General features: G+C 38.4%; 1 protein-coding gene across 7 annotated transcripts in view; it reads right to left on the bottom strand.

Moving 5' to 3' along the window:
* Nucleotides 1-12,052, bottom strand: part of RAD18 (RAD18 E3 ubiquitin protein ligase) — a 106,827-nt gene that overhangs the window by 38,622 nt on the left and 56,153 nt on the right. For 6 of the 7 annotated variants that reach the window (XM_024124124.2, XM_024124119.2, XM_024124121.2 and 3 more), the window contains 2 exons: nucleotides 11,685-11,761; nucleotides 10,317-10,377 (listed from right to left, as the gene is read on the bottom strand). In XM_024124124.2, the coding sequence (XP_023979892.1) occupies nucleotides 10,317-10,377; nucleotides 11,685-11,761 (138 nt within the window). The remainder of the gene's footprint in view (nucleotides 1-10,316; nucleotides 10,378-11,684; nucleotides 11,762-12,052) is intronic. The other variant, XM_024124123.3, reaches the window with a different exon arrangement.

Genomic DNA, 12,052 nt, shown 5'->3' with positions numbered 1-12,052 from the left:
GGAGGCCCGCATACCACAAAAAAAAAAAAAAAAAAAAAAAAAGAAAATACAGAGAAGTTCTAACAAGAACTCTGTCATCTTCCAACTACCACTACTTCACCTGTGCACACATGATCTATCTTCCTGGCAGTTAGCATGAAACGGCGATCCTTGCTGCAATTAAGGGCCAACTGCTAATTTATGCTCTGGATTCCATCACTAAGGCCTTCTCAGTGATACAGTATGTGCAATTATCCTTTCCTCTATCATCTATTTCCCCCTCTCTTTTGCATCTTTCCCACTGCATACAAATAAGCCTGGGACGGGACCGTGCTTTTGGAACAGAGTGTGGGTTGTGAAAACAACTTAGTAGATCCAGACCAGCATTTTTTTCTTAAAACAATAATAAGAATAGGATAAAAAGTGCCAGAGTGCATTAAAAATGGAATGAGGAAACAACCAAGATGTCCTTCGTTAGGTTAATGGATAATAAACTGTGGTACATCCAGAGAGTGGAGTGTCATTCAGCTCTAAAAAGAAGTAAACTATTGGGACTTCCCTAGGGGCTCAGTGGTTAAGAATCCGCCCGCCAATGCAGGGGTCATGGGTTTGAGCCCTGGTCCGGGAAGATTCCACATGCTGCAGAGCAACTAAGCCCGTGTGCCACAACTACTGAGCCCACGTGCCACAACTGCTGAAGCCCATGCGCCTAGAGCCCATGCTCCGCAACGAGAAGCCACCGCAGTGAGAAGCCCACGCACCACAACGAAGAGTAGCCCCCGCTCACCACAACTAGAGAAAGCCCGCATGCAGCAACAAAGACCCAACGCAACCAAAAATAAATAAAATAAAATAGATAAATTTATAAAAAAAAATAAATAAAAATCTAGATGTGGACATATGCTTTCACTTCTGCTGGGTAAATAGCTAGGAGTAGAATTACTGGTAGGTAGGTTTATGTTTCCATTTATAACAGACTACTAAACTGTTTATCTAAGTGGCTGTATCATTTTGCATTCTCACCAGCAATGTATGAGAGTTCCATTAGCTCTACAGCCTGGCCAACACTTGGAATTATCCTTTCTTTCTTTCTTTTTTCTTTTTTTGCCATTAAAATAACTAAATCTTTTCATGTGGTTATTTGGTATTTGAGTATCTCCTTCTCTGAAGATCTGTTTAAATATCTGCGCTTTTAAAAGATACATCCTAGGACTTATTGAATTTTAAGAGTTCTTTATATAATACAGATACTAGCACTTTGTCAAATATAAATTTTACAATATTTTCTCACAATCTGTGACTTGCTTTTTCATTTTCGTATTTGTCTTTTTTTTTTTTTTGGCCGCACCACGCAGCATGTGGGATCTTAGTTTCCCTACCAGGAATCAAACCCGCACCCCCTGCAGTAGAAACATGGAGTCTTAACCACTGGACTGCCAAGGAAGTCCCTTCATATTTGTCTTCTGAAGTGTAAAAGCTTTTATTTTAATGAAATATAATTTATCACTTTTTTCTTTTTCTTTTATGATTCATACTATTTGTGAAAGATGATCATGTCAACTGTGAACAAAAAGTCTTACTTCTTCCTTTCAAATCTGAGTATTACTTCTCTTTCTTGCCTTATCACACTGGCAAGGACCCATGGTACAATGCTGAACAAAAGTGGTAAGAACAGACATCTCTACCCTGTTCCTAGTCAGAAGAGAAGCATTCAATATTTTACCATTAAATATGATGTTAGTTGTAGGTTTTTCAGATATCCTATACCAGAGCAGTCCCCTACCTTTTTGCAACAGGGACTGATTTCTTGGAAGACAAGTTTTCCACAGATCAGGGTTGGGGGATGGTTCAGGAGGTAATGGGAGCGACGGGGAGTGGCAGATGAAGCTTCACTCACTCGCCCGCCGCTCACCTCCTGCTGTGCGGCCCGGTTCCTAACAGGCCGTGGACTGGTACTGGTCCATGGCCCAGGGGTTGGGGATCCCTGCTACACCAGATTAAAGAAATTCTCATTTAGTGAGAGTTTTTATTACTAATGGGTGTTCAACTTTGACATATACTTATTCTGCATCTACTTATAAAATTATACAGTGTTTTTTTTCCAGTCTGTTAATACACTGAATTATATTGATTTTCTAACATTAAACCAATCTTGCATTCTTAGGATAAATTCCACTTGGTTATAATGCATTATCCTTTTTATGTAGTGCTGGATGTGATGTACTAAAATATTGTTAAGAATTTTTACATCTATGTTCATGAGGAATATTGGTCAGAACTTTTTATTATACTATCCTTGTCTGGTTTTTACTTTCATGGAAACTTTAGCTTCATAAAATGAGGTAGGAAGTCTTCCTTCCTTTTCAATTTTTTAGAATAATTTTTGTAGAATTGGTATTATTTCCTTCCTTATGTGTTTCATAGAATTCACCAGTGATGCCATCTGGATCTGGAGTATTCTTCCTGGGGATGCAAATTCAATTCATTTACTAGATATAGGGCTATTCAACCTTATCTATTTCTTCTTGAGTAAGGTTTGGTAATTTGTGTCTTACAAGAAATTTGTCCATTTCATGTATGTTTCCACACTGACTGGCATGAAGTTATTCATAATATTCCCTTACTGTTCTTTTAATATCAATAGGATACTTAGTAATTCTCCCTCTTTTATTCCTGATATTGGCAATTTGTACTTTCTCTCTTTTTGTCCTAATCAGGCTTGCTAGAGGGTTCCCAATTTTGTTGACTTTTACAAACAGCTTGCGGTTTCATAGATTTTCTCTGTTATTTTTCTGTCTTCAATTTCACTGATTTCTGCTCTTCACTGTTACTTTCCATCTGCTTACTTAGAATGGAATTTGCCCTTCTTTTTCTAGTTTCTTAAGATGAAAGCATAAATAACAAATGTAAAACCTCTTCTTTTTTAATATAAGCTTTTAATGCTACACATTTCCCTCTAAGCATTGCTTTAGCTGCAACACACATTGCTATGATGTCCTTTCATTCAGTTCAATTTATTCCCTAATCTGTATTTACCTCAGCCAGAATATTTTTCAATTCAAGTATGTATGTCATCTAAGGAATTCCATTTGTTTTTTTTGTTTTTGTTTTCATTTTTTGGCCACACCGTGCGGCTTCTGGGATCTAGTTCCCCGACCAGGGATCAAACCCGGGTCAGTGAAAGCGAGGAGTCCTAACCACTGGACTGCCAGGGAATTCCCATTTTGGTCTTTTTTTAATACTGTCCATTTCTCAACTCAGAAGGACCCTCCCTCATTCTTCCTTCTTCATATAAAGAACATACTTGTAAATGTTCTTTAAACATTTTTATCTACTAGTTTCATCATCTCTGTCATTGCTGGGTCTGGTTCTATTAATTGATTTTTCTCTTTTCTAGGATGTTATTTTTTTGCTTCTTTGAATTCCTGGTAATTTCAATAGGATATTGTTAATTTTATATTGTTGTACCTATTTAGTGATTATTTTGAGGTTCCCCCACCCGGGACCTTAAAGCTGCCTGTGAGCTGCTGGACCTGTAGAGCTCACCATCTTATTTGTTTTCTTTCTCTCGGGGAAAACAGTCCTGTGCTACCTTTTTCCAATATCTGAAAATCCAATGATTTATATATTTCATCTGGTTTTCTAGCTTTTAACGGAGAAAAGTAAATACAGTCTGTTATTCCATCTGGGCTAGGAGTAGAAATCTCCATTTACTTTGATTTTTCTGTGCTGGGAAAGTTATTTTTTTACCAAAATACGCCATTTATGATTTATGTTAATGTAATGAATTTATTGTTGTTTTTAAATAAGTTAATAAATATTTTTGAAATTTCTCGGTTTTAATTTTTCTTAGACCTATGTGTTATTTGGAAGTGTATTATTTAGTTTCCAAATACTGGTGATCTTCCAGAGGGCTTTGTTACTGATTTTAATTTGATTTCATCTCAGGGTAGAGAACAGACTTTGTGCACTGAAATAACTCACAAGGTGGCCTTCTGCAGATCCCCGGGGTTCTCTCTCAGTGCAACTCTCTCCTCTCCGCTCTCTGTCTTGCAAACTTCAGCTCCTTCAGTTTCTCTGGTCTTTCTTTCTCCTTAACTCAGAGCCCTCCAAGCTCTGCCTAGGATCTCCCTGCCCGACCCGGAGCCTAGAAACTCTATTATAGGGCTCGTATAATCAATTTTTCCATCTCTCAGAGATTCCTGTCCTTGGTTACCTAATGTCTAACGTCTTGAAAACTATTTCATATGTTTTTTCCATTTACAGTGGTTGTTTGTTGTTTTTTTGTGTGGGGGGATGGGGGGGTTGCTGTATATCAGGTCCTAATTATTCTGTCTTGGCCAGAAGCAGAAGTCCCCCAAGCTTAAATCTGTAATATGATACATATCAACAACTATAACCCACATAAATAAAAGCTCTTTGGTGCCCTAGACAAATTTTAAGAGTGTACAGAGGCTTAGAGAGCTGAGAATTGTTGCTCTAAACACTGGGGTGCCCCAGGGCTTAGCCTCAGGCCCTGTTCCCCACAGTACTCTTCTCCCAGCTAATTGTACCTAAGTACACAATTTTAAAGCACAGGCCTTTTTAGTTAGATACATTCATCCATTCATGCCTAATTCTCTTTTCCACTTGGATATCCACTAGAAACCAAAACTTAACACAGACAAAATAGGAATTTTTATTCCATTTCCCAATCCACAATCCTCACCCTGGTCTCCATCTCAGCAAATGGCATCATCACTTCTCCAGGTGCTTGAACCAAAAATGCAGGGGTCATTCTTGATTCCTCTTTTATCCACCCCCCTATATTAAATTCATCAGCAAGCACTATTGGTTATATGTTGAAAGTTTACCTTGAATTGTGTATTTTACTTCTGCTACCACTCTAGAAATGCCACATCCCTGACCTAATTTACAAAAATGGCCTCACTTCATTCAGGTCTCTTCTCAAACATCACATCACCCTTCTTAAAGGAGCCCTTCTGGTCCAGCAGCTCCATCACTTTCTATCCCTACCTTAAGTCTCTTCTAGCACGTATCACTATCTGACACATCTTACTCATTTGTTTACTGTCTGACTATTCCCAATAGAGTGTAAGCTCCATGTGGGCAGAGACTTGGTCTGTTTCTTTAATGTTATATTCCCAATACCTAGAATACTGTCTGGGCGATCCATAAATATTGCCTGAGTGAAGAGCCTTTAGGTTCGTTTTCTTACTATTTCTTGCCACATTATAATTTATTCTCTATTCAGAAGATGCCACCTTTTTAGACATAGATAAAATCATATTACTTGTCTTTCTAAACTCCCCAATTACTTCCCACTGCAGGAAGAATAAAACCCAAGGACACTCTTACAAGGTCTTTCCTTCTGGGACCTGGTCCTGCCTCCTTGTACACCACTCTTCCGCTTCGCTCACTGCACTCTACTCAACCCCGCCGACGTGGTGTCTACCTCAGCACCTCTGCCCCGACGCTCCCTCTGCCTGCAATACTCTTCCTCCGGCTCTGTGAATGCCTGCCGTTATTTTCATTTTGATTTTTTTTTTTTTTTTTTTTGGCTGCGCCTGACCAGGGATCAAACCCAAGCCCCCTGCATTAGGAGCACGAAGTCTTAACCACTGCGCCACCAGGGAAGTTCCGCTAGCAATATTGTTTCTTTTTTTTTTAATTTTACGTCATTTTTATTTATTTATTTTTATTTTTTGGCTGTGTTGGGTCTTCGTTTCTGCACGAGGGCTTTCTCTAGATGCGGCGAGCGGGGGCCACTCTTCATCGCGGTGCGCTGGCCTCTCGCTGTCACGGCCTCTCCTGTTGCGGAGCACAAGCTCTAGACACTCAGGCTCAGTAGTTGTGGCTCACGGACCTAGTTGCTCCGCGGCATGTGGGATCTTCCCAGACCAGGGCTCGAACCCATGTCCCCTGCATTGGCAGGCAGATTCTCAACCAGTGTGCCACCAGGGAAGCCCATTTCGATTTTTTTTTTTTTTTACTTATGACTCATCTCAAATGTCAACTCCTCAAGAAAAACCTTTTCTTGACTATGTACATTATCTAATGCCCCCATAATTTCTATAAATTACTCTGCTTTATTTTCTTTATAGCATCTGCCACCTAAAATTGTTATAATCATCTGCTGATTTACTGTTATTTATCTGTCTGCTATTAGAATATAAGCTCCATGACGAGAAATTTACGTATCTTGCTCACTGCTCTATACTCACTACGTAGAAGAACAGCTAGCACATAGTAGATGCTCAATAAACATTTACTGAATTAATGAACAACCAAATAAAAAAAAACAAAGGAACATATTAAGCTAAAATGCCTTGCCTACTTAACAGGATTAAGCTGGTGCTCTCAAGAAAAATAATAGGAGGTAATCCCAGAGTGTTCATTAGAGGTTTGTCTTTTTTTTCTTGGCAGCATATAAAACTATATTTTACCAAGGTGAAGAGCGTGAAGATCCCCAAAATATGTCTGTCATGGCAGTTAGGCAAGTAGAGTAACTTCCTTCAGGCTAAGATTCCGTCTCTTACTGGAGCAATTCAGTCTTAATGAAGAAGACCTACCAAAAGCATTTGCAACCTGAAACCCGCAGGTAACTCAATAAACTCATTTGATTCAACTCTGTATCAAATACACTTTCTACAGATCTGCAACTAAGCCTCAAATTGACTTCACTGTTTCTCTCCTCTTCTAAAAGAGGGACTTGTGAAGATAAATCTATCCAAAAGACTGCTAAAGAAAATAAGAAAGATATATCGTCACAAAACTACCAAAGTAACTCATTCATAAAATTAAGCTTTTTTTAAGCAAGATAACCTGAAACTAAAGCTTAGCGCACCCCAACCCCCACCCAAAGAAGTTCCCAACATACAAGCTATTCACTCAGATTCAAAGCACGCTACAGTGCAAAGGGCTTCAAGCTGAGCATGGGTGAATGTGGGTTTAATTTTCAGTCCTGCTTTTTACTAGCTATGTGGGCAATTTATGTAAGCCAAATAATAAATCAATAGTAAAAGTAATATTTCCAGCTATGTATGGACTCAAAAAGTATTCCTCCATATACCCTTTCTTTCCCCAGGGACTTCCCTGGAAAAATGTATTCCACCAAAACAAGGAAAAAGAAGAGGCAGATTTGGATCCTGAAATAGGTGAACTGACAGGAGGGAGGAGAGAATACCAAGAAGGCTGGTGAAAGGAAACTAAAGGGTAGCTATGAAGGAGGCCCAAAGCGCAGTCACAGTAGCCTGGAAAAGGGCTGGGGGCTGCTTCAGGCAAGATGTTCTGGAGAAACCAGTGAGTTGATAAATAATCTATGAGTTTCAATGTAATAGAAAGAGACTGACATTTCTCATGGAAAGTTTACAGATAAATTAATACCAGATAAATGGAAAACTAAGCAAATAAAATTACTAATTATAGGGAAAAACAGAATGTTTTCCTAAAAGGAATTACAACTGTAAGGGAAGAAAAAATAATTTCCCTTCTAACCTTCTTAGTTCTTAGCTGGGGCTTTATAACAAAAGACAAATTTACATGAGAAAAACAGATGTTTTTTAACATGTATACCTCATGTATATATGGAAGATACCCAGAGAAAAATAAGTAACTCTAAGCCACTTGGAGATGACTTAGAACACTGGCTTAAATACCATCTTCAGCTAGACTAAAAAAAAAAAAAAAAAAAAAAAAAAAAGAAAGGTGTGTGGGAGGCCAGTTATGGGGAGATGGCCAGGAAAAACACAGTAAACAAGAGTGAAGTCTGCTATGCTGATTTAAGTCAGAGCCTTCTCCGTCAACAGGAAGACTAACTTACTTCTAGGTAGAGGGGAGGAGGGACAGACACCTTTGTAATTGTGTCTTACACTCGGGCAAATGGGGGAAGGCAGAGAGCTTTCCTTTCTGCGGCTTCTCAATTGCCTTCTGCTCAAAGCAACACGTCACAGCGGCATATACTTGGGTGGTGGCATACTCTGACACACTTCATAACCATAGTATTGTATGTTGCCTGGTTCAAACTGTATACAATGTCTCTAACTAATACTGCCCTTATAAAAAATTATGACAATATTCAGAAATTGGGAGGGAGGAGAAGGTAAGAGTCAGGATGCACAAAAGAGCTAAATTTTCATTTTTCAAATTAGGACTTCTATCAGTTGTTAACATGGAAAACTGAAACACTTCAAGAAATAGCAGGAAGAATAATCTTTTATAAACATGAAGGTAATTACTAAAACAAAAGCCAAAAGGTGTGACAGTTGTTAATTCTAGGAAGTGAAGACGGAGACAAGGAGGTGGCAAGGAGGCAGAGTTTTTAATAAGCCTTAGAGAAATGTGATTAAAAACCACATACATGGGCTTCCCTGGTGGCTCAGTGGTTGAGAATCCGCCTGCCAATGCAGGCGACACGCCTCAACCCGGCGATTCTCAGTGGTTGAGAATCCACCTGCCAATGCAGGTGAGCCCTGGTCCAGGAAGATCCTACAAGTTGTGGAGCAACTAAGCCCGTGTGCCACAACTACTGAGCCTGCACTCTAGAGCTTGCGAGCCACAAGTACTGAGCCCATGCACCACAACTACTGAAGCCCACGTGCCTACAGCCCGTGGTCCACAACAAGAGAAGCCACCAAAATGAGAAGGCTGTGCACCGCAACGAAGAGTAGCCCCTGCTCTCCGCAACTAGAGAAAGCCCCCGCACAGCAACAAAGACCCAACACAGCCAAAAAAATAAATTTAAAAAATTTTAAAAATTAAAAACCCATGTACATTAAAACATTAATAAAAATGTTTAAAAAAAAGAAGAGCCATCAATCGTATATTGAGATTCTGATACTAAATCAAACTGTAACTACACTATAATGCTAATAATAAGCGCTTGAGCTTTAGGAAGTGCCCAAAAGGTTTAAAAAAAAAAAAGTATATACCGAGGTTTATTTTAGAGCTAAGTGAATTAATTTAACATGTTGACCTATTTAGTACAATTAAAGGTTTTAAAGATATTTAAATGGTGGGCAATAGATATTTGTATATTTTCTTGCCTATATCTAACCCACGTTTTCTTTTTGTTTGTTTGTTTGTTTGTTTGTTTGTTTCTGCGGTACGCGGGCCTCTCACTGTTGTGGCCTCTCCCGTTGCGGAGCACAGGCTCCGGACGCGCCGGCTCAGCAGCCATGGCTCATGGGCCCAGCCGTTCCGCAGCATGTGGGATCTTCCCGGACCGGGGCACGAACCTGCGTCCCCTGCATCGGCAGGCGGACTCTCAACCACTGCGCCACCAGGGAAGCCCTAACCCACATTTTCTTTAGCATAATTGTTAGATACCATCCTTTAGTGATTTAAATTATTTTTGTTTCATGCAAATTTTCTGGTCTCCTTATTGTTACAGGCCTTAGTTTTGCCACTTCAGGGATCATCTGATATCCTCTAGCTCCTGTACCAAGAAAAATTACTTTGGCTTCCCAAAGGTTGATCAAAGAGGATCGATCACATGTGTTTATCTTTAGAGCACCAGCGCTGTAACTTTTGTGGTTCAGCCTCTGGTCCGTGAATCCTCCAGCCTCCTTTCCCTACTCCGACAAGGCTCGGGCCATCACATCTACATCTAGTGCCTGTGTACTTCATCCTCCCTCCCCACACAGATCACGGCAGTATCTGCCCCTTCAAAGCTTAAGAAGTGAAAAAAGAAAACACAATTCTTTTGGCACGACTAAGGCATATCATGCGTGGAATATTCATTCAGCAAATATTAACTATCTACTGTTTGCCGGGCACTTAAATTTAAATTTAAACTAAAAACCAACCAGCCAGCCAAAGAATAAGCAGCTATCTAATTGACAAAACAGTAATGTGCTAGCACTGGGAAAGGTACATATAAAGGTCATTTAAGGAAAATGAGGCGATAAAGTTGGGAAGCTGGTAATAATGAATAAAACGAAAACTATCTTCGGCATAAATATGCAAGCTACAGAGTGCTGAAATTCTTTACATAAATACTGTCACTGGCCTGAGAACAGGATGACAAGTCAGGAATGTTTCCATTTTAATCCCATTTTCTTCTCACAGAGATGCTTTGAGAGCAACTAATTAATATTTGCAAAGTGCTTAGTGATAAGCTCATAGTAGAATTTGTTAGTCATAAATCAAAGAGCACGCACATAGTTACAAAAAAAGGTCACTGTCTTGAGTAAACACTCAACCAAAATTCAGTCTCTTAAGTAATATTAACAAGAAAGTTTGTATTAAACATTAATATAAAAATATACCTTAATTACTTAAGATGAAAAACTGCAACCCAAGTTCTTTGTAAACAAAGAAAACATCACATAACTTACGATAGTTACTGTGAATTTCATCTATTTCCTTTTCTGTTTGGTCCTTTGTAAAAACCATTATCTAAAAAATCCAAAAATTCTTAATTAAAAATTACCAAAAATGACAAAAAATAGAAATTAGTACTATAAACTTTAAAATCTCAAATGCGGATGTTTAAAATAGAGGAAAATAATCCCTCATCTCTGTTTTATATAGACTTAGGAAGATTAACTCCTGTTTATTTCTCTTGAATATTGTAATTAACATACATTTTACTCATTACTTTTTTTCATCAGTAGAAAATGCAATACTGATTCCATTAGAATTTATGAAGTATTAAGACAACAATCAATTAAATTTCCTACTTTCAATATTTAATTTTCCACATTCATTACTACAATAGGTAACATAAAACTACAAGACTGAAGAGACATTTAGCAGATCATTAACGAGGCAGATCTTCTTGTTTGTCTTCTACCTTTTCCAGCCTAACTTTTCCAAGTCTACCACAAAGGTATACAGAGAAAATGCAATAATACAAGACTTCATGTGTTAAATTTCTAATTCACTTTCTAAAATTTTAGACTTAAAAGATCTGAAATGTACTTACACAATTCATTACAGTCTCCATCTTATAGTTAGCACACAAAGAGTAAAGTCAATGAAAATCTCATTTTTCTCTACTATCTGATTATAAACTTACTTCCCTAAGGTTGTTGCTTTCCTTACAAACACATTACCAATGGTCTAGGAAAAAAGTCTACTTGGGAGAGCCCAAAACACTTCCTCCAGGGTCAAAGGACACAATGGCTATTTTCTTCTTTGGTATCCTTTCCTCAAGTTTTGGACCATCAAGCTAGAGGAAGGCAATAGTGAAGAAATTTAGGTCTCTGATTCCCTCAGTAAGCTCAACACATGCTCAATCCTCATCAACTCTTAAAATTACTTAATTTCACCATCAGTATAACCATAGAATTGCAGAATGCCAGAGCTAAAAGGGGATCTTAGAGATTGTAGAGTTAAACCCCTGAGTTTTACAGATGAAGATCTTAAGGGCCACAGAGATTAAACGTTAAAGAGCTTATTAAATGCAACCACCAGAAAAAGGACCAATACCAAGGTTACCTGATGTATGGGCACATGCTTTTTTCCACAAAACTGTAATTCATCAATAAACTCTACTTTGGATTGATCTTGTGCCAGAAGACTGCTAAATATGATAAAAATGCTAAAATGAGCTGCAAGTAAATCATAATACATTAAATGGAAATGTGTTCTAGTACATTTCCCACTGAACAGATTTAACACTGGTTTGCTTTAATTTGTAGGGTATTCGACTTTTCCCTCCTTCATTTCTACCGAGATACTGAAAAAGACCATCAACATACGCTTTCGTTGAGTTTACTAGCTTCAAGACGCATCCTAGTCTTCTCCATATTTTCAATTTCTTGAACGATTTCAGCAGCTGTTAAAATAAGGGCATACAGCCAATATTAATTACATGGTGTTGCTCAGTGTACCCTGGTTCTATAAACTCTTAACACTGAAGCTGGACGATGGGTATACATGCACTCCCTGTCCTGTCTTTGTAATTTTTCTGTAAGTCTAAAGTCATTTGAAAATAAAAGGGTTAAAAAAAAATAACACAGAGTTAAAACACTTAACTTTTACCCATGCAATTACAGTTTAAAATATAACTAGAAGAGTACAGCAAAGTCATTTTGCTCTTTCCTTTGAGGATACAGGTATAAACAGG

The sequence above is a fragment of the Physeter macrocephalus genome, chromosome 18 (assembly GCF_002837175.3).
Source record: "Physeter macrocephalus isolate SW-GA chromosome 18, ASM283717v5, whole genome shotgun sequence".
NCBI lineage: Eukaryota > Metazoa > Chordata > Mammalia > Artiodactyla > Physeteridae > Physeter > Physeter macrocephalus.
Note: the sequence above shows the minus strand (reverse complement) of the source record. Positions and strands in the feature narration are given on the sequence as shown.